This window comes from Camellia sinensis, chromosome 10, assembly GCF_055761805.1.
Source record: "Camellia sinensis isolate YWXY chromosome 10, ASM5576180v1, whole genome shotgun sequence".
NCBI classification, from domain to species: Eukaryota; Viridiplantae; Streptophyta; class Magnoliopsida; order Ericales; family Theaceae; genus Camellia; species Camellia sinensis.
In genome coordinates this window covers 66,972,631-67,000,428 of record NC_138970.1, presented here as the reverse complement: position 1 = coordinate 67,000,428, position 27,798 = coordinate 66,972,631, and the positions used below count along the sequence as shown (strand labels likewise).

The 27,798-nt window shown below is 36.8% G+C and overlaps 2 protein-coding genes and 1 pseudogene across 3 annotated transcripts; 1 reads left to right on the top strand and 2 right to left on the bottom strand.

Annotated features, from left to right (window-relative positions):
* The first annotated feature begins 1,486 nt into the window (after positions 1-1,486).
* LOC114321715 (fasciclin-like arabinogalactan protein 11) lies at positions 1,487-2,786 on the top strand. The gene has a single exon (XM_028268915.2). The coding sequence runs from the start codon at positions 1,801-1,803 to the stop codon at positions 2,647-2,649; it is 849 nt and encodes a 282-aa protein (XP_028124716.1). The 5' UTR covers positions 1,487-1,800; the 3' UTR covers positions 2,650-2,786.
* A 13,243-nt stretch (positions 2,787-16,029) lies between these two features.
* LOC114321714 (fasciclin-like arabinogalactan protein 11) lies at positions 16,030-17,074 on the bottom strand. The gene has a single exon (XM_028268914.2). It carries the CDS (start codon positions 16,994-16,996, stop codon positions 16,136-16,138), a length of 861 nt encoding a protein of 286 aa, XP_028124715.2. The 5' UTR covers positions 16,997-17,074; the 3' UTR covers positions 16,030-16,135.
* A 5,891-nt stretch (positions 17,075-22,965) lies between these two features.
* Positions 22,966-24,783, bottom strand: LOC114256515 (fasciclin-like arabinogalactan protein 11 pseudogene; annotated as a pseudogene). Its single transcript, XR_014342147.1, has one exon. The product of XR_014342147.1 is annotated as a fasciclin-like arabinogalactan protein 11 pseudogene (transcript).
* Between the last annotated feature and the right edge of the window lie 3,015 nt (positions 24,784-27,798).

The window sequence follows — 27,798 nt, the reverse complement described above, 5'->3', positions numbered from 1 at the left end:
ATTATTATATCATTAAATTTAAAAAGTAAATCTAATTTTTTGGTCTGAATAATACTACTAAAAAAATAATTAAGTAATCTCTGAGTAACAATGTGATGTTTCTTAGACCCAACAAGTGAATAACCACAAAACACATTATAAATAGGTTATTCTATTTGTCTTAACTATCTAACAAATGTTAGCTAAGTTTTCATCATCGGTTGGAAGCATTACATGGACAATGCCAAACTCCAGAGCTATTGAATAGTTATCTATAAAATTACTAGTAATTTTTACAAGTATGTAACAAAATTATTTAATTTGAAGGTTTGCGTCAAAATATTTAGGGAAACTTACGGGCTGGTCCTATTAAGTAAACTTATTTACCTATAGGTCTTGTTCCTTTTTTCACCTATCAATATCCCTAAAATACTCTTCATTTACTTTCTTCATTCCTATTATCAACACTCTCTTCCTCTAGTAGCAACTACTACCAGTCACCGGCAACCACCTTCAGCAATCACTTCCAATGTTGGCAATTATCTTCGGTGCCGACGACCACCTCCGGCAATAATTCCGACGATATTTTTTTGAATTGTTTCAACAAAAATAACATTTATCACTATTGCATTATTACTACTACCACCTCCACCACTCAATTACTCATTCATATTCTCTCTCACACACACACACACACTCACTCACTCACTGTAACATATTTTATATATTTATTTACTTACAAAAATGCAACCACATAGACATATATAATATACTAATCTAATAAATTTACTAGAAATACATTCAATGATAAAATTATCACTAATAAATTCCCTAACTAATAATTCATCAGTGATAAATTTATCACTAATCGATTTTTAAAAACATTTACAAATAAATTTGTTTCACTCATTTTTCCTCAAGTTCACTCGACCACTCACCCTATCCTATCCACAACTTTATGCTGGAGTGTCCAAACTCGAAACTGATTAATCCAAACTTTTTATTTTTTATGTTTTTGGTTTAAACTTCGACGCAATATAGAATTTGGAGGTCACATATATATATAGTAACAAGTAAGATGTCAGTTAAATGGTTCTCAATGCTTATCTAAGAGGCATTGAGATGTTACATACTGCAACACTGCTTAGAGTTGGAACATCACAAGCTTATAAGTCCCTCCAAATATGTCATAGTTATCATTAAATTGATCCGTTACTTGAATCAATTTGTATATGTATATATATTGGTAACGAGCGTATTTGATGCTTTACGTCTGAGTATATGTAATGTGACAAGTAATTTTAGACATAGACCTTAAGATGACCTCAAGAGAGTCAAATAATTTATGAGATTTGAACTCATATAACTTCATTAACACTTAGATTAGTTGTATAAAAAAATTTGTGGAAGTTACTTCCCAAGGCTGTCCCAAGCAACAGGGAAAATGAAGATTATTCAATGATACCCACAAAAAACTTCAATCAGCCTACTCTTTTTTTAACAGAACAATCACTCAGCCTGCTCTGCTCTGCTGTTTTACCCCCATTTCTAAGCAAACTCACTAGCTATCTGCCTCCGTTTCAGCACCATCAACACCTCCCTCTCTCACTACCTTAAACAAGATAGCTAGGATATATGAATGTTCTCTTCCCACCTTAAAAATACACCCTCTTACCTAACTTCAAATTCACTTCCCATCTCACCTCCCACTCCATAAAACCCCCAATTCCATCCCAAGTTTCACCACAGCTCTCTTCTTCACTTTCCCACTTCAAACCAGTACTAGTAAGTCATTACATTACCAACAAAAACTCCATAAAAATGTTGAACCAGCTTCTACTCATCATCACCTTCCTCTGCTTCTCCACAGCTTTTGCTCAATCTCCAGCACTACCTCCGCAACCTCCAGCTACTCAGTCTCCAGCACAACCTCCCCAAGTCCCTGCCACCCAGTCTCCGCCACCAGCACTAGCTCCACAAGTCCCACTAGTCCAGTCTCCACCCGCACAACTTGCACCAGGTCCAGCCCCACCAGGCCCACCCAACATCACCGCCATTCTCGAAAAGGCTGGTCACTTCTCTACATACATTCGGCTACTAAAGGCCACCCAGATTGATAACCAAATCTACAAACTCCTCAACGACTCCAGTCAGAGCCTAACTGTGTTCGCCCCATCTGACAATGCCTTCGGCAACCTCACAACCGGTACTCTCAACTCGTTCTCAGACGAGCAAAAGGTCCAGCTTGTGAAATTCCACGTCATCCCTTCTTTCCTTTCGATCCCTGCATTCCAAACAGTGAGCAATCCATTGAGCACACAGGCTGGAAGTACTGTTCAGTACCCAATGAATGTGACCACGGCAGGGAATCTGGTGAACATCAGAACTGGGATTGTTAACACCACAGTGACCAGCACGGTGTACTCCGATAACCAGCTGGCGGTGTATCAGGTGGACAGAGTGCTGCTTCCGTTGTCTTTTTTTGTCTCTATTTCGCCTGCTCCGGCACCATCGAAGCCAGTGAAGAAGGCTCCGTCTCCAGTAAGCGACCAGTCGGCTAGCAGTACCGATGCATCGGTTCAAGCTTCCGGTGTTGTGCCTCACCGTGCATTCAATGTTGCTGTGTGGTTTGCTGGTTTGGTTATTGCAGTGGTGTGTTTCTGTCTTTGAGTTTAGAACTTGAGAGCTTGTCTTTTAGTTGAAAGTGTCTTTGTGTCTTTGAGTTGGAAAAAAAAAAATTGTACCGCAAGTGTTTTTGGATTCGGCTTGTAAACTATCATCTTTCAATAAATTGAGTGTTTTTTTTTTGGAAAATGCATCATACACCCACTGGGGGTCGACCCCCAGTGAGGTGGCAGTCCATAATTGGATAAAAAAAAAACTGTTTTCTTTTTTTTTTTTTTTTTTTTTTTTAGGTTTCGGCCAGTGGGGGCGCGACACCTCACTGGGGGTGCGACCCCCACTGGGGGTATGTAGCACGATTGTTTTTTTTTTAACAATTTCATGGCTCATAAGTCAAAAAAACAGTAATATTATAAACTAAAAAAAATACACCTAAAAATATGTTTATGAATCACAATATTTTTTTATAAGACTTATATCACACTAATTTTAAATTTATACCATATAACTCAATTCGAGATAAAGTTTGAAGAATTTTTTCATGGTCCATGATGTTTTTGGTTAAAAACTGAGAAAAATTACAATTCAGTGTGAGTTTAAAAATACATTTTAAATCAATGTAAACTTTACAAATATTAATAGTTAAAATATTAATTTTTTTCATGAATATGTAATTACTTTTTAAAAATGCCTAAATTGTGTTCCCTTAAAAAAATATGATTATTTTCCTAAGACATTTAAAATTTTTTTTGTTATTAATATAGTGCTGACATATGCGATGTTAATCAAAACATGATTTTGAAAAAAATATATAATGGTTATGATTAAAAAGGTTAAAAGGGAGTGTTTCTAAATATTGGTTTCAAATTAAAAAGTTTTTGGTTGGAAAAATAACATTAAGATTATGTTTAGATTATAACTTTAAAAATTCGGGAGGAAAAAAAAAAAAAAAAAACCTTATGCTACTCTTTTGTAGTAAATTGCATTTGTAAATCAATTTTGTTTGAGTAAATTATATTTGGCGTTATTTCACTATAACATATAAGAGTTTTAAAGACCATTTTTTTTTTCTTTTTTCTTTTTTTGGTCTCCAAAAGTATAAGTTTTGCTGTAAAAAATATTTAGAGATTAATTTCAGTTATTGCGAGGACAATCGTTAAAAGGTTATTTCTAAAAATCAAAAACTGAGTTTTTAGGGACAAAATTTTAAATATATCATTAATAAATGCACTTTTAGGAACAAAATAACTTAGTTCCAAAAAGGTTTATTTTTTGAAACAAAACTTTTGGTCCCAAAAGGTTAATAATTTATTACTAAATGTCCAATTTTGTAGCTAAAAATAAAATAATAACACTTTTGGGGATAAAAATATTTTGTCCCTAAAAAGTGATTTTGTCTATAAATTTTTGCGTCTAAATCCTGATTTCTTATAGTGTTTGAGACTCGTCAAAAATACAGTAAAAATTTTATTGGACTAGAGAAGATAAACAAGTTACCTAAAATAATTAAGATTTCAAATACATGTTTCCTAAATTGTTTAATCTCTTATCCACACATTAAAGCATCTCCAACGGTAGTAGGCATTTTACCTATCCAAATATTACTATAAAGTATATATTTTATTTTGCCTATCAACTGTTTTATGTTTTTACTCCAACCATGCTCTTTATTTTAGCTATTTATTCAAATACTATTAATTTTATAGAATGCCACGTCAACAACAAAGATGGAGGGAAATGATCATAATGATTGAATACATTTTGCCTAGCATTGAAGGCTAGCTACATGTAACTAGTGAATATGAGTTGAGCCAAAATACTTAATCATATGCCTAGTGCATTGGAATTGAAAAAAGTGAATCACACTAGGCATTTTAACTAACAAGTATTATATGCCTAGTGCATTGGAGATGCTCCTACATCCTAAGGGACAAGGGGTGTGTGCTGTGTGGCCCCATGGAGACATGTTCCGAGCCTATTTTGATGATTCTAATTGTTCATATTATAAAGTTTGCCGAGTATATTATCTATAAAAGAATTAAGTTAATCAAACATGTATAACCCTATGATCAAGTATTAATTGTTTTAAAATAAATTATTAAAATTATATCAACCATTTATTTTTTTAAAAACAAATATGGTCTTGTTTTGAAGTTATAGATATTTAATTAATTTAAATTTTTTCATAAATAATCTACTTAACAAATCTTATAATATGAACAGTTCGAATCAACGACATCAACCCTAGACAAGGCCTCACAACACCGTGTTGTGCACAGCACGCACCTGCTTCCCATCCTAAGTTGTAGGAAAACTTCCCCTTAGTCCTCGTTTGGTTTTCTCATTGGAGCTAAAAAAGTACAAAAAGACAAAATATGTTATATAAGTTAATTAGACAAAATACTACTTTTTACCCATAATCATAATATTTTTTCTCTCACAAAAGTAAAAAAAAATGCCAAAATAAAAACCAAGCAAGGTTAAAAAAATACTAACACAAAAAAGTTAGCTAAAAATGCCTATTCCAAACGGACCCTTAATGTATAATCCAAATCTTACATTTCATTTATTGGGTAAAATCGCGATTAAATTTTGTTACTTCATAAGGAAAAGATGCGCATGGAAAATCTCAATAATTGAAATCATTGACTGTTTACATTCGCTCGCAATAGATATGACATTTGTAACATCTATTGTATCTCTATAGTTGTGAATACGAGTTGGATTGCCTCTAGTTTAGATTAGAGAGAATTGTTTGAGCTCGTGGAGTCTATTATTGCTCTTGTTAATCTGAATCGTTCATTTTATCAAATAATTTACACATAAAAATTAATTTAATTCAATAATTACTGTTAGCTATATATTTTGTAAAAGCCAGTTACAATCCGACACGTGGCAGAATAAGGGTATTATTGGAAAATAATTTAAGTCTCCAATCCTGATCGTACACGTGGTGATGATAATTGGTTCTCACATGGTCTGAGCAACATTGGATCAGCAAAGAAACGCAAGGTGACGTGGCTTCAACGGTTACTCATATTCAAATTCAAATACAGGAGGGAAGCCTAACTGCAAATGGTGGCATAATGGAGCTACTTCTAAGGCAGCATGATCAGCGATCATGGAGGAGCAGTTCGACGGTTCGAAGAGCAGTTCGAAGGTCATCTTTGACAAGTATAAATAGCAGAGAGACCCCCAGGAAAAAGGACGGAACTCAGATCATACATACCAGTCTTTATTTCATATTTTACTTTCCAGTTTTACATTTCTGTACTTTCAATACCTGCACTTTACATATCTGCACTGCACTTCAATTCATAGGAGTAGTCTCAAGTAGATTCAAGTAGACTGTTGCTGTAAACCTCTTCGAGGCTGAGTTTGGACTATTGTAAGTTTTTCATTTTTATGAAATACTTCCATTGTTCTTCATATTAATTGTTATTTCTCTTAATTTCTCCTAAGTCAAGCCACCAGTAAAAGTCCTCTTCATTGAGGCTGAAAGAACTAAAACACAATCGTCTGGTAATTGGTTGGCAATCACAATTTCTGTAAGGACTGATTGATCCTTGCTGGCACGCTCACATTTACAAAAATACCCTTCGAAAAGCCAAAAAGCCAACATATATTTTTGGCACGCCCAGTGGGACTATTAAAATATGGCTAGACGAAGACGACAAGGAGAAAATGAACGCTTGGAGGAAGGCGTAGAAGGAGAGGTAGAAATACCTAATCTAGAGGATAATGTGGTAATACATCCTGTGGAAACTCCCATGTTATCAGAACCTTTGGTCGAACAGACCAGTACTTCTGGACAAGAACCATATGCTCGTAGTATTGGACGAAACCAAGGAATTGGACCATCCACCATTCCATCTACTCAGCCAACAAATCCATGGGATGGCTTAGTAGATGCTATGGGACAACAACTAATGAACACAATGGAAAAATGGGCAACATCCTTCTTGGATCGAATGAATAATCACCAACCAACAAACACAAGACACACAGAGGAGGTTTTAAATGTCCCTCAGCAAAGATTGGCTAGAGATAAACAACCTATGCAAGTTAATGGACATTCTAATGGTCAAACTAGTACCCAAAACTTTGAAAGACCATCACCTCAGTCTTGGTATGAACCTGTTTCGAGGCCTGCAGCGGGCCAAAATGCCTCAGTACTCAACAATGAAGCCACACAAATTGGTGGACCTGGCCAAATACAAGAAACTGGCATAAGAACGGTTACAAATCCCATGTTCGAAGCCATACCTGGTACTAGGGGGTATAATAATCCTTTATTCGAATTCATACCCGGGGGGTTGGAAGGTTTTCCTACAAATGGAAGGGATACAACATCTGTTCCAACACCTTTTGCAGGTCCTTTCACAGGACAGGCTCAAAGGGGTTACCCACACCCCCAACAGCAACCTGCACCACAGGGGCACCCAGTCCCAAATATGCAACCTTATGGACCAAGAGGACCACAGGCACAAGTTTGCCCACCAAACCCTGTGTTTGTCCCTCCAGTAGTGGTTCAGCAAGCACAAAATTTGGTTCCTACAGACCAGATTGCTGATATTGTTAGGGAGATATGTGGACCAGTGACTCGGGGGGTCCAGACTCCTATATACAGAAAACCATACCCAGAATGGGTAGATAGGGTACATGAATACCCAAGAGGATTCAGAATACCAGATTTTACTCTATTTTATGGAACTGGAAATCAGTCAACTGTAGAGCATATTGCTAGATTTGCTGCTCAATGCGGTGAATTCACTAATCATGATTATATGAAACTGAGATTATTTCCAAATTCTCTGACTGGAGGAGCATTCGTATGGTACATCAACCTTACACCTGGGTCCATTCAAAATTGGCAACAGATGGAAGAGGCATTCCATGCCCAATTCTTCCAATCAGAGCCAGAAGTTTCCATGGCAGACTTGGCTAGATTGAGTCAAAGGCCTGAGGAAAAGGCTACTCAGTTTATTGTCAGATTTAAAAGGGCTCGGAATAAATGTAGAGTCATTCTCCCAGAGCCAGAGTTTGTAAGATTGGCTCAAAACGGTTTAGAGTTTAGGCTTCGAAAGAAGTTTGATTCAACTGAGTTCAGGGATTTGGTCGAATTAACCTATAAGGTGTCTAGATATGAAGCATTATTAGAAGAAGAACAAGATCGAAATAATGCCTCGTATAAGACATATTATAGAGATCCCAATTATGAAATCGATACAGCAGAGATTGTGGGCAAAGAACCTGTAATTTGTGAAGCATTGATTCATAAAGACACCACCATCGACCAGCAGTTTAAAAAGAAAGATTTCCACAGAAAGTATTCTTTCGATCTGGCAAAAGCAGATGACATTTTTGACCATCTGCTTGCAGCCAATTTCCTTAAGTTACCAAAGGGAGTAAAACTGCCATCTCCAGATGAACTTAAAGGAAAAATATATTGTAAATGGCATAACTCTTGGTCTCACTCGACTAAAAACTGTATTGTTTTTCGAGACAGGATCCAGGAGCAGATTCGGAAAGGAAGTCTGAAATTCCCAACCAAAACAGAAAAGATCATGGGGATTGATAGTAACCCGTTTCCAGAAGTTGGAGAAGGCACAGCTAATGTGGTTGTACCAAACTTCCAGAATCTATCTCTGCAGGAGTTGGAAGAGGTCAACGTGCAAATGCATACTGCCAACCAGACAACTGCTAAGAAGGAGACTAGAAACCCACCAGCTATTGGACAAGGTTTCTCACATCAGAAGGAGCAATCTGACGAAGAAGCACTAGATGACAATTCCTTGGAAGCAGCTGTAATGCAGATGATGTGTCCCAGGTGCAGACTGAGTCATAAATGGTTGAGGGGGCTTCCAATTGATGGAAAGCAATACTACAGAGATGTTCAAAGACATTCTAAGCCAACCAATGCTTACAACAAAAGGCCGTATCCGGGTAGTGATAGGCAGCGACCATCAATGGTTGAACCTGCAGTGGACAGAATGCATGCTAAAGGCAAGAGGTCCTTGTATGAGTCTAGACCACCTAACTACTACAGAGTAGACAGCAACCATTCTGAAAGAAGATTGGGGAAGAGTTCAGGTTACGGGATTAAAGCCAGGGATTGGCCTCCTAGACTAACCTCACACAGAACTGAAAGTGGCCACTTTCATCAAAGGCCAGAAACAGACTCGAGACATGAAGTCAGGAACAAGCATCTACCTTCACAGCCAGTTTCGAAGGCGGTTTCGAAGGTAGAAAGAAACAGTTCCACATCTGGATCAGTAGGTTCGTGGGTGCCTGGAGTCCCGGACTGGTTTGTAATGCAAAACAAACCTAGGGAAGTGCTTGCTTATGGAGATGTTGTAAACCAAGGCAGGATGATCAAGCCTCCTATGGTGGCTCCGAATAACTGGGTGCTGCTTAAACACCCAAAGACGAGGGAACCAGACATGGTCCCAGTCATCTCAAGATCACAGAGGAGAAAAATTCAGCGCAGGTACACCCAGTACCAGAAAGATCTGAAGGAAAGTGGAGAAAATTCTCCACCAGTCAAAACGGAAGGAAGGAAGAACCCAAAGTCAGACCATGCTCCAAAGCCGGTTCCACAGAGCAAAGTGGTCTGCAGCCGAGAACAATTGGCTAAGGTTCATGCCGAACTAACAGCCAGAGAGAAGGCTAGTTTAGCTGGATTGGAGAAGGCTCTGATGGAGAGTGATAGTGAGACAGAAGAAGAGATTGGCACAAGCCAAAAGAAAGAAATGATGGAAGAAGAGATGTTCGAAGCCTTCATGGCTGAACAAACGTTTCTGACTGAAGAGCCAGTTGAGAAAGATCCTTCGAAGGAATCAGTTAACAATGAAATGCCAGAATGCATCATGCAGGATGTTTCTGAGGAAGTCGACCAAAGTAACCAAGAGGGGAAACAGGTACAGCCAGCCATCCAGTTTGGCTCGTTTCCCCCAGTATCAGTGAACATGGTACACATACTACCACAGGAATTCCAAGCTGGAGATGAGAATCAAGAGGGGCAGGAAGCTGATCCAGGTCAGATCTCTAGTGAAGACTCACAAGCAAGTATGGTGCAAGATAATTTCGAAATGGTTACCCCGATAGAAGATGAATATGAGAGCGAGGAAGTGGTAAGCATCAACCTATCGTATCCATTCGAGTATCCCTCGAATTCCATGACACAACATGTTAAGCCTTTGTACATCAAGGCTTTCTTCGATGGGATACAACTGAATCGAGTCCTAATAGACAATGGGGCAGCAGTAAACTTGTTGCCAAAATCTTCTTTGAAGAAACTAGGGAAAAGGAATCCCAGGTTGATCCCAACCAGCACAACCATCGCTGGTTTTGCTGGAGATAAGCAAATGGCTCAGGGGATTCTACCCATTAATTTAAGTGTGGGAACCAGGGATTGCATGGCAGCATTCTTCGTAATCGACAGTAATGCTAAATATAATGCTTTACGTGGAAGGGATTGGATCCACACTAACAAATGTGTGCCTTCTTCTTTGCATCAGAAAATCATGATGGCTTTAGGCAATGGAGAGACAGAGGAAATTGATGCAGATCCTCAACCCTTCATAGCCTGTGCAGACTTTGCGGAGGCTAAATTGTATATTGAGGGAGTGACAGCGCTCAGTATACTGATGAAAGATGACGGTTCAGCCGAAGTGACGGCTGATGAGGAAGTGACACACTTGAAGCACTTAGTCCAAGAAAGTGCTGATGAAGAGGTCGTTCTAAAGGATGACAATGATGCCTGGTTATAGGCAAAGAAGTGAAAAGCAAGAAGCCACATCCTTGGCTCTGATTAAATTCTCAACATTGGATGTAGAAGCTATAGTCCAGAGAGTACAGGAGCAAGAAAGGGAGGCCATGATACTCGGCTGCAAGCAGAAACAGCAACAGGTCAGAATTTTGACCCTTGGGAAATATTGTGCATTGGACATTGAGACAAAAGTCCAGGAGATACAGGAGGAGGATGCCTTATGGATAGATTTTGTCTATGAGGAGGAGGGCAAGGATGTTGAACTAAAGAACCTAGGAGCAGAACAAAGCAAGAAGGCTACTTCGAAGGTTGAAGAAATCAAGGAAGAAGCTTTGGTAAGTCCTCAGGCACAAGACCCTTTAGAAGAAGTAAATCTAGGGGAAGGTTCTGTACAACAGCCCACTTATATAAGTGCTTGTTTGAATGCTCTGGACAGAAACCAGCTATTTTTTTGTTCTGAAGAAATACAAAGATTGCTTTGCATGGTCTTATAATGAACTACCAGGATTGGATAGGTCATCAGTGGAACATAGGCTCCCCATGAAGCCTAATTTCAAGCCTTACAAGCAGAAACCAAGGAGGATGAGTCCAGAAGTAATTCAGAAGGCCAAGGAAGAGATCCTTAGACTCCTCATGGCAGGTTTTATTAGAACAGCCAGGTATGTCGAGTGGCTATCTAATATTGTGCCTGTAGTCAAGAAGAATGGCAAAATGAGGGTATGTATCGATTTCAGAAACTTAAATCTGGCAACTCCCAAAGATGAGTACCCTATGCCTATAGTGGACTTGCTGGTAGACAGTTCAGCAGGTCACCAAGTCTTGTTAATGATGGATGGACATTCCGGCTATAACCAAATCTGCATTGTAGAGGAAGATATCCACAAGACAGCATTCAGATGTCCTGGGAATATTGGCACCTTTGAATGGGTTAAAATGCCATTTGGTCTAAAGAATGCTGGAGCTACATATCAAAGAGCCGTGAACACTATCTTTCATGACCTCATTGGAGGGTATTTGGAATGTTATATTGATGACATTGTGGTTAAATCCCAATCCATGGAAGAGCACCTGTTTCACTTAGAAGGAGCCTTTGAAAGAATGAGAAGGTTCAAATTAAAGCTCAACCCTCTTAAATGTGCCTTTGGCGTATCATCTGGAAACTTCTTGGGTTATGTGGTACACAAGAAAGGAATACAGATTGACCAGAACAAAGCCAAAGCCATCATTGCAGCCAGGCCTCCATCAAGTAAGAAAGAATTGCAGAAGTTCCTTGGACAGGTTAACTTTCTTCGAAGGTTTATTTCTAACACTGCAGGAAAAACTAAAGTATTTTCTTCCTTGTTAAGGCTGAAAGCTGAAGAAGAATTCGTGTGGTCAGCAGAGCATCAAATTGCTTTCGAAGGTATCAAAGCCTACTTGGCTAACCCTCCAGTGCTGATGCCACCAAAGGGGAACAAGCCCTTGAAGTTGTACATAGCTGCAGCAGAGGATTCATTGGGAGCTTTCTTAGCCCAAGACAACGAAGAAGGCAAGGAGCAAGCTATTTATTACCTTAGTAGGTTTTTAAATTCTTGTGAATGTAAATATTCAGCTGTTGAAAAGCTGTGTCTTGCTTTGTATTTTGCTGCAATAAAATTAAGATATTATCTTTTGCCTACAACTGTCTTGGTAATTGCAACCACAGATTTGGTTAAATATATGTTATCTAGACCAATGTTGAGGGGAAGAATTGGCAAGTGGATACTTGCCTTATCAGAATTTCATCTAGAATATGTCCCTCAAAGGGCAGTAAAAGGACAGGTTTTAGCCAATTTCTTGGCAGATCATCCATCTCAAACAGAGAGCCAGGAGATAATGGAGCTTGGTATGGCTAATGTTGAGCCATGGCAGATGTGGTTTGATGGGTCGAAAGCCAATGGCTTAATTGGAATTGGTGTTGTAATAAGATCTCCACAAGGGGTAGAAACCACACATGGTTTCAGAGTAGATGAAGCCACTTGTTCTAATAATCAGGCTGAGTATGAAGCTTTAATAGTAGGATTAGAAATCCTTATTGGGCTACAAGTACATGCAGTTGACATATTTGGAGACTCTCAATTGGTGGTTAATCAAGTGAAAGGGATTTTCAAGTGTCAAAGCATAAGTATTTTGCCATATTATGTTGCTCCATTACATTTGCTTTCTCAGTTTTAAATAGCAAATGTAACCCATGTTCCAAGATTCTTGAACATTAGAGCTAATGATGTGGCTCAAAAGGCTTCGAACTTCAAGAGAAAGGATAATTCTCAAAGGGACATAAGTCAGACAACATATCAGAAATTAATACAACCTTTGAATAAAAGGAATATGGTCTTGGAAGCCAACCATAATGACTTACAAGAACAAGATTGGAGGTATCCAATAATGCAATATTTAGCTGATCCATCTTCGAAGGCCAGCAGGAAGGTCAAATTGCAGTCCATGCAATATATGATATATGGTAATGCTCTTTACAAAAGAGGGGGAGATGGCTTATTGCTGGAGTGTTTGGGCCCAAAAGAAGCATTAACAGCCATGGCTGAGGTTCATGAAGGCATCTGTGGCGCTCATCAGCCTGGTGTAAAGATGAGATGGTTGCTTCGAAGGCATTCCTATTATTGGCCAACCATTCTTAAGGACTGCATCGAATATGCAAAAGGTTGCCAGGCATGCCAAAAACATGGTGCAATAAGGCATGTGCCCATAACTGACTTACATGCAGTAGTGAAGCCTTGGCCATTCAGAGGATGGGCCATGGATATGATTGGCAAAATACACCCACCTTCTTCGAAACATCATTGTTTCATTCTGGTGGCCACTGATTACTTCACTAAGTGGGTTGAAGCCAAGCCATATAAGGCTGTAGATCAAACAGAGGTCATTGGGTTCATTAAAGACTTGATCCATAGATTTGGCATCCCACAAACCATAACTATAGACAATGGGACTGTGTTTGATGGGAAGATGGTGAGATCTTTTGTGGCAGAATTTGGAATTAGTCTTGTTAATTTCACACCTTATTATGCACAAGCCAATGGTCAAGCTGAATCATCCAATAAATCCTTGAAAAAAGGTATACAAAAGGTTGTGGAAGATAATCCTAGGGATTGGCATAACCTTCTGTTGGATGTTTTGTGGGCTTACAGAACTTCCCCAAGATCAAGCACAGGAATTACTCCTTATGCCTTAGTATATGGGCATGATGCAGTGTTACCTGTGGAAATTAATATTAAATCTTTGAGGGTAAAATGCCAAGATCAGTTAGATCCCGAGCAATACCATCAAAGCATGTGCCTGGAGTTAGAAGGCATAGATGAAGCCAGAATCCTGGCTTTGAATAACATTCTTTTACAGAAGAAGAAAACAGCCAAGAATTACAACAAGAAAGTTAAACACATTGGCTTTGATGAAGGTGATTTGGTATGGAAAACAATACTCCCAATAGGAATTAAAAGCCATAAGTTTGGCAAATGGTCACCTAACTGGGAAGGGCCATATCAAATTCATAGAGTTTTGCCTTTTGGAGCATATCATTTAAGAAATTTAAATGGTTATGTACATCCCAAAAAGATTAATGGCAGGTATCTGAAACCTTATTTTCCAACCATTTGGGAAACACAAGGAATAGGATAATACAAAAACACAAGGCTATTCGAATGATGCACAAGATTTGTTCTTTTATAAAGAATTAAATACGTTGTGCCACAGATTGGCCCAGAAATCATTACAATGTCTTAATTGTTTTTGTACAGTAGACTTTCTATTGCTAAGTAACGGAAATAATTGGATAGCTGCAGCCATGTCTCCTTTTCGATCAGTCAACTCTTGATTGGTGATGTGCAATTTGGTATCGGTTCGAACCAAGACCTGGTTTACTGCAGCTAGCTTTCTTCTCCAGCAGCTGAATTCGAAATTGAGAAGCAGAAGAGTGCTGTTCCTTGAGATCTGATACTTCAGTATGCACTTGAGAAACAAAACTCTGATCCTTAGCCAGTTTCTCGTCTGCAGCCTTAGCAGCATGACAAATGTTGAGATAGAAGTCAACAGTAGCTGCTGCCTGAGATAGATAACTTGAAACTTTCATAACGGACTGCTCAGCGATTTTGCAACATTGAAGGAACCCATCTCTGATTATTGGCCTTTGCAGAGCCTCGAAGGGAATTCTTGAGAAAGAAATTAGCAGTTCTAGGCATGTGCCCATATCTATCAAAGGTACAGAAGGCTTGCTGCTAGAGGAAAAACTCTCAAAAATTTCCAGCAAGGAGTTAGCCAAGACTAATGGCTCAGCTTCGGCATTAAATGATGGAGAGGTAGAGGGTGTGTCGGAGAAACTAGCCAGTTTGGCTTCGAAAATGTCTACCTCATCCATAGACAAAAGCGCCGGAAAAGCTTCTTGGTCCACTAATATCACCAAGTATTGGGTATATTAGTGCGGGGGGTAATGTTAGCTATATATTTTGTAAAAGCCAATTACAATCCGACACGTGGCAGAATAAGGGTATTATTGGAAAATAATTTAAGTCTCCAATCCTGATCGTACACGTGGTGATGATAATTGGTTCTCACATGGTCTGAGCAACATTGGATCAGCAAAGAAACGCAAGGTGACGTGGCTTCAACGGTTACTCATATTCAAATTCAAATACAGGAAGGAAGCCTAACTGCAAATAGTGACATAATGGAGCTACTTCTAAGGCAGCATGATCAGTGATCATGGAGGAGCAGTTCGACGGTTCGAAGAGCAGTTCGAAGGTCATCTTTGACAAGTATAAATAGTAGAGAGACCCCCAGGAAAAAGGACGGAACTCAGATCATACATACCAGTCTTTATTTCATATTTTACTTTCCAGTTTTACATTCCTGTACTTTCAATACCTGCACTTTACATATCTGCACTGCACTTTAATTCATAGGAGTAGTCTCAAGTAGATTCAAGTAGACTGTTGCTGTAAACCTCTTCGAGGCTGAATTTGGACTATTGTAAGTTTTTCATTTTTATGAAATACTTCCATTGTTCTTCATATTAATTGTTATTTCTCTTAATTTCTCCTAAGTCAAGCCACCAGTAAAAGTCCTCTTCATTGAGGCTGAAAGAACTAAAACACAATCGTCTGGTAATTGGTTGGCAATCACAATTTCTGTAAGGACTGATTGATCCTTACTGGCACGCTCACATTTACAAAAATACCCTTCGAAAAGCCAAAAAGCCAACAATTACAATCTATTCAATTTATGGCGTTTCTCATCCAAAAAAATGAATAATAATTGTGTTTTTAAAAAAAAATTATTCTTTTTTCTTTTGAGAAACAACGTGATAAATTGAATAAATTTCGATTATTGAATTAATTTAATTTTTAATGTGAATAATTTACATAAAGTATTGACAAAACTAACGGTTTAAATCATTAAAACTCAACCTGGAACCAAAAATCCAAACAACGGTTGCTAGTCTAGATCATAAACTGGAGGCAATATACATTCTTGTGAATAAAGGTGACAGTTGTATGTTTCGGTGATTGAAATTTAATTTTCGGTGATGGCAGCACTGTTTTCCTTCATAATATTAGACAGAGCTTTGTGCAGTGTTTTTGTCCAACATGAAGACAAGCATATAGTGTTGCAGAGAGAGAGAGCCTGTGTTTACTCAAAAGAATTATTTAATTGAAAACCGGTACACAAATCAAACGCAGTCATCATCAACAAACTCTCATTCTCAATTCAAAGACAAGCTCTCAAGTTCTCAACTCAAAGACACAAACACAATGCTGCAATAAGAAAACCTGCAAAGCACACAGCAACATTGAGTGCAGGGTGGTGATTCACCGGTATTGCACCGGAAGCCTGAACCGACGTATCGGTACTAGTAGTGGACACGTCGCCTGCCGGAGACGCAGCCTTCTTTTCAGGCTTTGAGGGTGCGGGAGCGGGTGATATAGAGACAAAAAAGGACAACGGAAGCAGCACTCGGTCCACCTGATACACCGCCAGCTGGTTGTCGGAATACACCGTGCCAGTCACTGTGGTGTTAACAATCCCAGTACTGATGTTCACCAGATTCCCGGCCGTGGTCACATTCATCGGGTACTGAACAGTACTTCCAGCCTGTGTGCTCAACGGATTGCTCACTGTTTGGAATGCAGGAACCGAAAGGAAAGATGGGATGACGTGGAATTTCACTAGCTGGACCTTTTGTTCGTCTGAGAACGAGTTCAGAGTACCGGTTGAAAGGTTGCCGAAGGCATTGTCAGATGGGGCGAACACGGTTAGGCTCTGGCTGGAGTCGTTGAGGAGTTTGTAGATTTGGTTGTCAATCTGGGTGGCCTTTAGTAGCCGAATGTATGTAGAGAAGTGACCGGCCTTTTCGAGAATGGCTGTGATGTTGGGTGGGCCTGGTGGGGCTGGACCTGGTGCAAGTTGTGCAGGTGGAGACTGGACTAGTGGGACTTGTGGAGCTAGTGCTGATGGTGGCGGAGACTGGGCGGCAGGGACTTGGGGAGGTTGTGCTGGAGACTGAGTAGCTGGAGGTTGTGGAGGTAGTGCTGGAGACTGCGCAAAAGCTGTGGGGAAGCAGAGGAAGGTGATAATGACTAGAAGCTGGTTCAACATTTTTATGGAGTTTTTGTTGGTAATGTAATGACTTACTAGTGCTGGTTTGAAGTGGGAAAGTGACGAAGAGAGCTGTGGTGAAACTTGGGATGCAATTGGGGGTTTTATGGAGTGCTGGGGTGAGATGGGATGTGAATGTGAAGTTAGGTAAGGGGGTGCATTTTTAAGGTGGGAAGAGAACATTCATATATCCTAGCTATCTTGTTTCAGGTATAGAGAGAGAGAGAGAGAGAGAGAGAGAGAGAGAGAAGTGGGGGGTGTTGATGGTGCTGAAGCTGAAGCAGATAGCTAGTAGTGGGTTTGCTTAGCAATGGGGGAAAAAACAGCAAAGTAGGCAGGGTGATGGAAGTTGTGTGTTGCGTTAAGAGGTAAAATAAACAAGTTTATGTAGGATTAATTAGTTTGGAGTTTGGAGAGTTCTTTCATCTGATTACAGCATAAAGTTGGGGATAGGGTGAGAGGTCGGGTGATTATGATTATGGCTTCACAAGTTTCCTTCATAAAATTACAAAGTCGCTTATGTTCTGTACTTCGAATTACAATTACATATAAAATAGGCAATAATGCTACAATTTCATAATAAAAATTTAGAAAAGTTTTAGAATTTCAAATTAATGATTAACAATCATTTAGCCTTTACTTAGGATGAATTTTTTTAGCTTGATTTTTTGATTATTTTAACTATTTTAGCCTGGTTAAAAAAATTTCGTTTGGAAAGAATTTTTGTGTCTTTTTTTTTTTTTAATTTTGTAAAATAAAAAATGAAATGATTATGGTCTAAATGTGACATTTTGTCTTATTGATTTTTTAATCTATTTTGTGTTTTAGTGAGCTAAATTAATCACAACTTACTTTTCAAATGAGGCCTTAGAGTGCAGTTTCACAATTCAATAAATATCATTGATCTAAATTCATGATAATTTTCTGAACACTTTTCTGTTGCCAAAAATGGAAAAGAACATGGTCTGGACTCTCTCGTCGATGATTTGAATTAGTGAGTGTTATCCAGCTATGTGAAATTAACTATAAGTTTCGTTTCCATGATTCAAATTATTCATTTTGTAGTGTCCTGTGTATATAATTGACACTTAAAATTAAATCAACCTGATAATCGTAACATATTCAACTTATTGTATTTGTCACAAAAAAAAAAAATGAATGATTTGTTTTTAAAAATACACTTTTTGTCCTTTTTTTTTTTAATACACAAATGCAATAAATTAAATATATTACAATCATCAAATCAATTTTTATTTTTATTTTTATTTTTATAAATAACACACATAAAAAAATTGACAAAATAAACAATTTAAATTATCAAAATAAAATCCGTAATTTGCTTCATGAGCCTACCAACCAACCCCTGTAATATAAATCATGGACCATTATGAGCTTCTTCAACAGTGACAACATGATTTATTTTTTTATTTATTTTTCTAAATGCTGCGTAAGCCCATCTCGAGCACAAGAAATATAGAAGCCCATGTTGGTCAAAACTGATCTTCAAATTGGAAAGCTTCAAGGGAAATAGAGCCCAAAATTACAATGTGCTTCTAGCAAAAATAGGAAGGGCTTTGTTGAAAGGGTTTTTTACGGCTAGTCTCATAAAGTGAACTTAATTATTATTAATAACTCTTCAATTGTCTATATTATTCTCATTAAATATCTTTTTTTTTCTCTCTAATATTTCTCAAATCTTTTTACTCTATTTCATCTCTCACCACCACCATCCACCGCTGGTCACCGTTACCACCACCGCCACCATCCACTGCAGGCCACCACCACCACTGGTCACGAATCACTTTTACTATTGTAGATCTATACTCTTTGATCTCCAATCTATACTCTATCATTGCCGATCTACCACAACCCTCATCGATCTATACTTTATCTTCTTTGACTACGCTTTTATATCTCCGATCTATACTCTACCGTCACCAATTTATACTCTATCATCAAAGATCCTTTGAAAAAACTTTGAGAATTTGAAAAATCTTCTCTGTTAAAGATGTTTTTGTTTTTTAATTTGGTTTTGTTTTTAACAAATTTTGTTTTTTTTTTTTTTTGAGTTTTGTTTTGGATTTGTAAGATGATGATGACAATGATGAAAGATATAAAGATTTTTTAAATCACACCTCTCTTTCTTATTCTCCTTGTCAATTGCTTGTAAACTAATGTTTAGAGAAATTTGTGTCAAAAATTTATTACTAAGAAAACTATTTTCTATATGTGTGTTAATTTGCTTTTTTTGAATGAATAAATGAGTGAGTGATTGATTGTGCGTGTATGTAAGTGAGTGTGACAGTGAAAGAGAGTAAGTGATTAATTGATTTGATAAATATTGATACAGTGATAAATTTAGATAAATATATTATAGTGATAAATTTTTATTTCTTTTTTATATGTAAATGTGTAAATGTGTGTCTTTAAATGAATAAGGAAGGGATGGTGTATATATGTAAATGTGAGTATGATAGTGAAAAAGAGTAAGTAATTAACTGGTTTGATAAATATCGATACAGTGATAAATTTATCACTATTAAATATTTCTACTTCTCTTTTTGACACCAAATCTGAAGCGGTATAAGAGAGTGACATGGTAGAGATGGATGTTGATTTTTCTTTAAAAATGACAGAAAAATTGTCAAAAATTACTACCAAAAAAAATATCGCCATAGCAAAAAATTTTTTAAAAAATTACTACCAAAAAAATATCGCCAGAGGTGGTTGTTGATGATCAGAGACAATAACCGGAGGCGATGTCTAGTGAGAGAAGATGTAGTCATAGCCGTGTGAATGATGGGGACGAAAAAGGTTAGAAGAGACATTTTAGGGATACTCATAGCGGAATATGAATTAAGATTTATAAGTAAATAAATTTGGTCAACAGGGGTGCCTTAAGTGCCCCTTGTTGAAAACCATATGAACCATTGCCACTTGACTTTATGAAATATCAGCTGAGTTAACAAAAAGAGGATCTGGTTGACAAAATTTATTTGCACATTATTTAACTAAAATTTTTAAAAATTATGTTTAAATCGTTATACTTTGAAAGATGATTCTTAAAAAAATTTCATGAAACATTAAATCCATATGAAATAACATAATTACTCAATCAGTGCCTTTTTATTAGTGTTTATATAGAATCAACATAAAACATTGTATTTTTTCCCAGAAGTCCCCAAGTTTAAAAAAGAAAAAGAAAAAAAGGGTGTTCCAAGTTGAAATGAATTTCAATTGTATTAAGATAGAGTCTCAAAAATAAAAATTTTAACTTTAATTTTAATATATATATACAATTTTTCGCTTAAAACCTTAATTTTTTGAATAGGCATGAGTGTAATGTATGGACTATGAACCTTTTCGTTAACAAATTAAATTGTATCATTGCGCGTTTAAAGACTCCTGATTCCTAACAAATGTCGCATGAGAGAGCGAGAGTTGTACCCACCGTTGATGGCATTGACAACTTAGAGTGACTTTTGACTATTTTACCCCTTCCCAAACAAGGCCTCAAATTTGGAATCAACCCATTTCGGAGAAATCAGCTGGTTTAGTAAAATCAGTTTTTTGGACGAAATTTCAAATGTTTTTGGTATGTAGGCTAACTTTGGCATCCCTTAAAAAAATTTAAAAATTATTATCCTATTTAAGTCATATCATTTTATTTAAGTTATATCACATCTCTTTCACATTTTAAACTCAACTCATATTTAATAAAAAGTCAAAAAATTTATAGTCTAAGGTAGTTAATTTCTTCCTCTCTTTTTTTTTAAATTTTTTATTTCTTTAATTTTCATGATCAAAATTTGAAAATCAGTTTCGAAATATTTTGAGTTATTTTTATTCCTCTGTCTCGAGAAGTTGTGCTCTGTTTGGTTAGGGAATTTGAGGAGTGATTTGAAAAGAAATAGGAAAAGTTTGGTGAAATGTGAATAAAATATATCTACATTTCACTTAGTTTCATACACCTTTTCCTTTTCCCTTTCCATTTCCAAATTCCTTCCCAAATCCTCCAAACAAACACAACATTAGTCTCTTACTTGGTTTTTTGTTTAATTTTTCATACCCAGTTTCAAAATCAACATTGGAAGTATAGCCATTCCCAATTTTCGCTATCAACTCGACTTCTTGTCATTGGTTCATTTTGATTATTTTGTTCTCACTCAAGTAGTTGCTTTCTTTTGCTTTGCTCAATACCTGCTTGATAAAATGACTCCCTTTTTTTTTATTTTTTATTATGGCAAAATGGAAGCATTTTCTAGTTCACTTTGATTATTTTGCTATCTGGTAGTTTGTTTTATTTATATTTTGATTAATATTTTTTGTCAAGCCTCTTTCCAGAAATCAAATTTAGCATGTGCATTAGCAGTGGCGTGAGATCAGCGGCAGTAATATTCTTAGGTGGAGCGAATGGTAGTCGGGCACTTAGTTTTGTTGGAGGCAATGGTGCTTCAATCCAAATAGTTTGATGGGTACTTCAAATTTTGATGGCAAGGGGAACTTACTTGTTATTGAATGTCGGTGATCCGATTTACATTAGTGATTTGAATTCTCAAGATAAGGTAGTTTGGTGTTAAATATGTTTTTTTTCCCCAGCTGAATTGTCACTCTGTTAAACTGGATTCAATTTGAGAAGTTTGTTGTTCAATGTAGGATCCTACAATAAATTTTAGTAGGTCGGGTCCTGTTTGCCATGCATTTGATCCGGATGCTGAGGATGGACATGAATTGATTATTGAGTTGAATTCCAGAGATGGTAATTTTTTTATTTTTTTTGTACCTGAAAATTTGAAATTCTCATGAGCAGTTTTCTACATTTGTGAATTATTGAACGGTTTGTGTTTTTTTGTAGTCTATTCAGTGTCATTGAGACAACAATTACAAGATGTGGGGAAGAAGCTTGTTGGAGCACAAAGTTGTGTTAATAATAGGGAAGACCCTAACTCAATTATCCTACACCTTTGATTGCCGGATTATTTTTTATGGGATTAGATATGATAGGATTATTTATAGTATTGTGAGAGTTAAGTTATACTATAGGATTAGATGAGATGAAGGATTATCATAAGATTATGAAGGATAAGTTATATCATGAGATAAAGTTATCTAGAAATTAATACCATGTAAAACAAACGTTGGCCTAAAATTAAACATGTGAGGCCCAGATATTCTCCACCCCTTTATCCCTTTTGCTTATCCCACAAAACAAACAACGGACAAAATAATCCGGTATCCCCCCACTTTTTATCCCACAAATAGTACTGCAATAAAACATGGCTTTACGGCACAAATGTATAATTTTCAATCACCCTCATTATGCAATATTATGAACTTTTCAGCTTTAGTGCTACTCGCTCTGTCTAAGGAGCATTTTGTTAGTTTCAGCGCTTTCTCATCATGATTTTTCTTGATGAAAAACACTCATATATGATTTATTCATATGTGAAGTCATTTTATGGAAGAAAAGATGTTGATGATGAGGACTGATCAATGTTAAGATTCTTCATCGTAAGAGATGTAGTCACTGTAACTTGAGGGTGACACTGTAAGGAGTTTGTGGTTCAGGAGGAGGGGAGAATCAACCAAAAGGTGGGTAATTTTCAGGAAGGTGGTCTGTCTTGAGGTTTAGGCAAAAGGTCTGTGGGTTATGAAGAGGGTCAGAAGTCTGAGTGCAAAGGATTTGAGAATGACGCTATAAAGCACACAACTTCTATTGTTTCCTTGGGCCACCTCTAAAAGCCAGTTGATTGTTTAAAACAAATCTATTTTGCTATACTAGTTTCTCATTAAAAAGTCAACTTTAACTACTTAAAAAAGATATTAGAAAAGCCAACACGCTAGGAATATACAATTTAACTTACTTTTCTTAATATTAACTTTTTTTGGTGGCTTATATTTAGTTAATAAATTAGCTTTTTAGCTAATTCTCAAAGAAAGCCGAGGCTAATTTTGCTAGGAAGAGTGGGAGTAACTAAGTTGGAAGTGGTAGAAGCTAGAGGAGGGGTTTATTGAAGGGCGTCATCTATTGTTGTTTTTTCTGTTGATCTTTATCCCCTATATGGTCACATTGAAGGATTGAGTTTGTGTAATGCCAAAGTGGTGGGGATGAGCAGGGGACAAATTGGTGAATTCTCTCTGTAAACCTGCAAACTACTATTGTAAAATGATATGATGGTTTCTTTTCTTTACCCCCAATTTCACTTAGAATTAAAATGTGTCCATAAAATTCATTTTAGGTTTGATACACAACACTAACTTAAAATCTATACCCATACGATTCTACTTTTCTAATGAAAATTTTGATGAAATTTTGAGAGTAACTAGAATTATTGTTACTTCACACTATTAGATAAAGGTTTGCAGTGTTTTTAGGCAACATGAAGAGAAGCATATGGTGTTGCAAGAAGAGTGTTTAGACAAAAGAATTATTTAAGTAAAAACTTTTACACAAATCAAACACAATCATCATCAACAATCTCTCAACTCAAAGACACAAACACATTGCTGCAATAAGAAAACCTGCAAAGCACACAGCAACATTGAGTGCACGGTGGTGAGTCACCGACATTGCACCAGAAGCCTGAACTGACGTATCGGTACTAGTAGTGGACTGATCACCTGCCGGAGATGGAGCCTTCTTCTCAGGCTTTGATGGTGCCGGAGCAGGTGATATAGCAACAAAAAAGGACAATGGAAGCAGCACTCGGTCCACCTGATACACTGCCAGCTGGTTATCGGAATATACCGTGCCAGTCACTGTGGTGTTAACAATCCCAGTACTGATGTTCACCAGATTCCCGGCCGTGGTCACATTCATCGGGTACTGAACAGTACTTCCAGCCTGTGTGCTCAACGGATTGCTCACTGTTTGGAATGCAGGAACCGAAAGGAAGGATGGGATGATGTGGAATTTCACCAGCTGGACCTTTTGCTCGTCTGAGAAGGAGTTGAGAGTGCCGGTTGAAAGGTTGCCGAAGGCATTGTCAGATGGGGCGAACACGGTTAGGCTCTGGCTGGAGTCGTTGAGGAGTTTGTAGATTTGGTTGTCAATCTGGGTGCCCTTTAGTAGCCGAATGTATGTAGAGAAGTGACCGGCCTTTTCGAGGATGGCGGTGATGTTGGGTGGGCCTGGTGGGGCTGGACCTGGTGCCAGTTGTGCAGGTGGAGACTGGACTAGTGGGACTTGTGGAGCTAGTGCTGGTGGCGGAGACTGGGTGGCAGGGACTTGGGGAGGTTGTGCTGGAGACTGAGTAGCTGCTGGAGGTTGTGGAGGTAGTGCTGGAGACTGAGCAAAAGCTGTGGAGAAGCAGAGGAAGGTGATAATGAGTCGAAGGTTGTTCAACATTTTTATGGAGTTTTTGTTGGTATTGTAATGACTTACTAGTACTGGTTTGAAGTGGGAAAGTGAAGGAGAGAGCAGTGGTGAAACTTGGGATGGAATTGGGGGTTTTATGGAGTGGGAGGTGAGATGGGAAGTGAATTGTGAAGTTAGGTAAGAGGCTGTATTTTTAAGGTGGGAAGAGAACATTCATATATCCTAGCTGTCTTGTTTTCAGGTACAGAGAGAGAGAGAGAGAGAGAGAGAGAGAGAGAGAAAAGTGGGGTGTTGATGATGGTGCTGAAGCTGAAAGAGGATGATTGGAAGTTGTGTTGCGTTAGAGTTAAAAAAAACAAGTTTATGTAGGGTTAATCAGTTTGGGGTTTGGAGACTTCTTTCATCTGATTACAGCATAAAGTTGGGGATGGGGTGAGAGGTCAGGTGATTATGGCTATGGCTTTACAAGTCTCCTTCATACAAATATAAAGTCACTTTATGTTTTGTACTTCGAATTACAAGTTCATATAAAATAGGCAACAATGTTACAATTTCAGAACTAAAAAATTTGGAAAAGTTTAAAACTTCAATTTAATAATTACGATTCATTTAGAATGTGGCTACACAATACTAACTTTCAATACATATCATTGATCTAAACTTGATGACAAATTTCTGAACATTTTTCTGATGCTATAAACTTTCTAAATAGAAAAAGAACAAGGCCTGAGCTTCTCTTCTGTCTATGATTTGGATTGGAAGGTATATTGTCCAGGTATGTGAAGCTCACCATAAGTCTTGTTTCTATAATCTAAACTATTCATTTTGGAGTGTCTTTTGTGTATATGATTTACACACAAAATTAACTCGATATGATAACCATAATATATTTAATTTGGGAAATGATTGAGACCCCCACCACCCCCCCACACACAAGTGGCGGGTGGTGATTGGCAGAGAAGGAAAAAAAGAAAAAGAAAAAAGAAAAATTGGCCAATGAGAAAGAGGGTGTCAAAGGGAGTGCCTCCTTGAGGGGTCCAACTCATTTTCCATTTAATTTATTGTGTTTGTTAGAAAAAAATAATAATAATAATAATAAATAGATGATTTACTTTTACAAACACATTTGTCGTTTATTTTTTTTTTGGGACATAAATGTGATAAATTAAATAGATTATAATTATCTGATATACGAAGATATATAAAAAACTTAACAAAATGAACAGTTTAAATTATCAAAATACAACCCTGATTTGCTTCACGAGCCTAAACAATACCCTCTAATATAAATCATGAATCATTATGAACTTCCTCAAGAGTGACAAGATGATTTTTTTTTTTCTCCCAAAAATGCTGCAGAAGCCCATCTAGAGCACAAGAAATATAGAAACCCTTGTTGGTCAGAGTCCCAACTTCAAATCCCGCAGTATGGGAAGCTTCAAGGCAAATAGAGCACAAAATTACAATGGGCTGGGCTTCTACCAAAAATAGGAAAGGCTTTGTTGAAAACCATATGAACCATCGCCAGTTGACTTTAAGAAATATCAGCTGGTTTAACTAAACAGAGGGCCTGGTTACAAAATTTATTCGCACATTATTTAACTTAAAATTAAAAAAAAATATGTTTAAATAAAAGAAAATATTTTCTCAATATTTTTTCACGAACAGGTGCCTTTTGTTAGTGCTGGTATACAATCAACAAAAAAAGTACTGTAACTTTTCTCTGAAGTCCCCAATTAGGGTTCAAAGTTGAAATGAATCTCAACTTAAGGTAAAGTCTCAGATAAAAAATAAAAAAAATTAAATATTAATATATATATATATGTATATATGATTTTTTGTTGGAACAATCTACTGTGTAAATAAAATAAATTGAAATAAATTCAAACAAAATAAAGAAATAATATACTGGATTTATTTATCGAACCGAATTAAAATTAAGACCAAGTCGAGTGTGTGACACTCTGTCCTTAAGACAGATTCGCCCCGCTACGGTGCTTACGGTTGAGTGGCGTCTATCTCCCAAGATACAATGATCTTCACAAATTGTAGTAGCATTCCAAACAATTTGTTCGGCGAACCAAACCTATATATTAACTCTCTGAATATTTATTCCTAAAATTAGAATGAAGAATAATACAAAAGTAGAAAAATCTGGACAGCAATGAGACCAAATTTAGACTGATTTTCGGATGTCTCTACTTCTTCAAAATTGCTGGAATATAATCTATATATAGGCAACAAAGAGACAGATTGAATAGTCCGAATCGGTACAAACAATGGTCAACATGTGCCACATGTTTTGAATTCAATTGATTCGAAGTTATTCAAAAAAGAATTCGTTGGAGACAAAGTCAAAGCAACTGTAGGGAAATAATGTAATAAACTATTTGAATAGATAAAACAATTTTCCAAATTGTTTACCGTTGGTGGAACTGTCCCAACCTGTTACAACTTTAATATATAAACTATTTTGAATATATATATATTAAACAAATTGAATAGTTTAATAAATAAAGTAAGAGGTACAAATTTTAGGAAACCACTTAGGAACCCAAAATTTAGAATTTAAATTAAATTCCCACAATAATTTTTTATTAAAAAATTCAAATGAATTTTATCTTAAAAATTAATGTTAAACCCGAAAACGACGTCAACTTCTTATTCACTCATAAATGGTTTTTGACGTTCCGTCTTCACCGTGTGACTTGCCACGCGGCAAGGAACACGTCACCTCTTCGGACCCATCCCAAAAGACGTTCGGGATCCACTCAAATTTGAGCTAAAACAAAAAAAAAAACCTATATTAAACTATTTTTCCAACAATTTTCACTTAAAAGCTTACATTTTCAAATGAGTATGAGTTCAAATAGCCTACACTGTGTGTGGACTATAAAGTTTTCGTCAACAAATTGAGTTGATATCCTTGCGCGTTTAGACTTCCTAATTTCTAACAAATGCCGCATGAGGGAGCGAGAGTTGTCCCTACCGTTGATGCCATTAACTATCACTACCAAAGTCAATCATTAACCCTTAGACAGCGTTTAGAACATAATTTGAATAAGATTTTAAAAAGAGATTTAAAAAAAAGAAGGTAAGAAAATATTAGAGTTATTTACCAGAAGAATTTCTATATTATTGAGAAATATTACTTTGACCCATTAAATTATAAAAATATATAAATGAAGCCTCTAAATTATTGAAAAGTGTCACTTTACCCCCTAAATTAAAAAATATATATATATATATATATAAATGAATTTCATAAATTATAAAAATGTACAAATTGAACCCCCTAATTGAAGGGTCAAAGTAAAACATGCTAACAATTTAATAAATTTATTTGTTTACTTTTATATTTTAAGAGATAAAATGATACATCAAAATAATCTAAAAATTTATTTATAAACTTTTAAAATTTAAAGAGTCAAAAATAATGCTCCCTTTGGTAAGCAGTTGTACAGGGGTATGTGTCAATAACCGT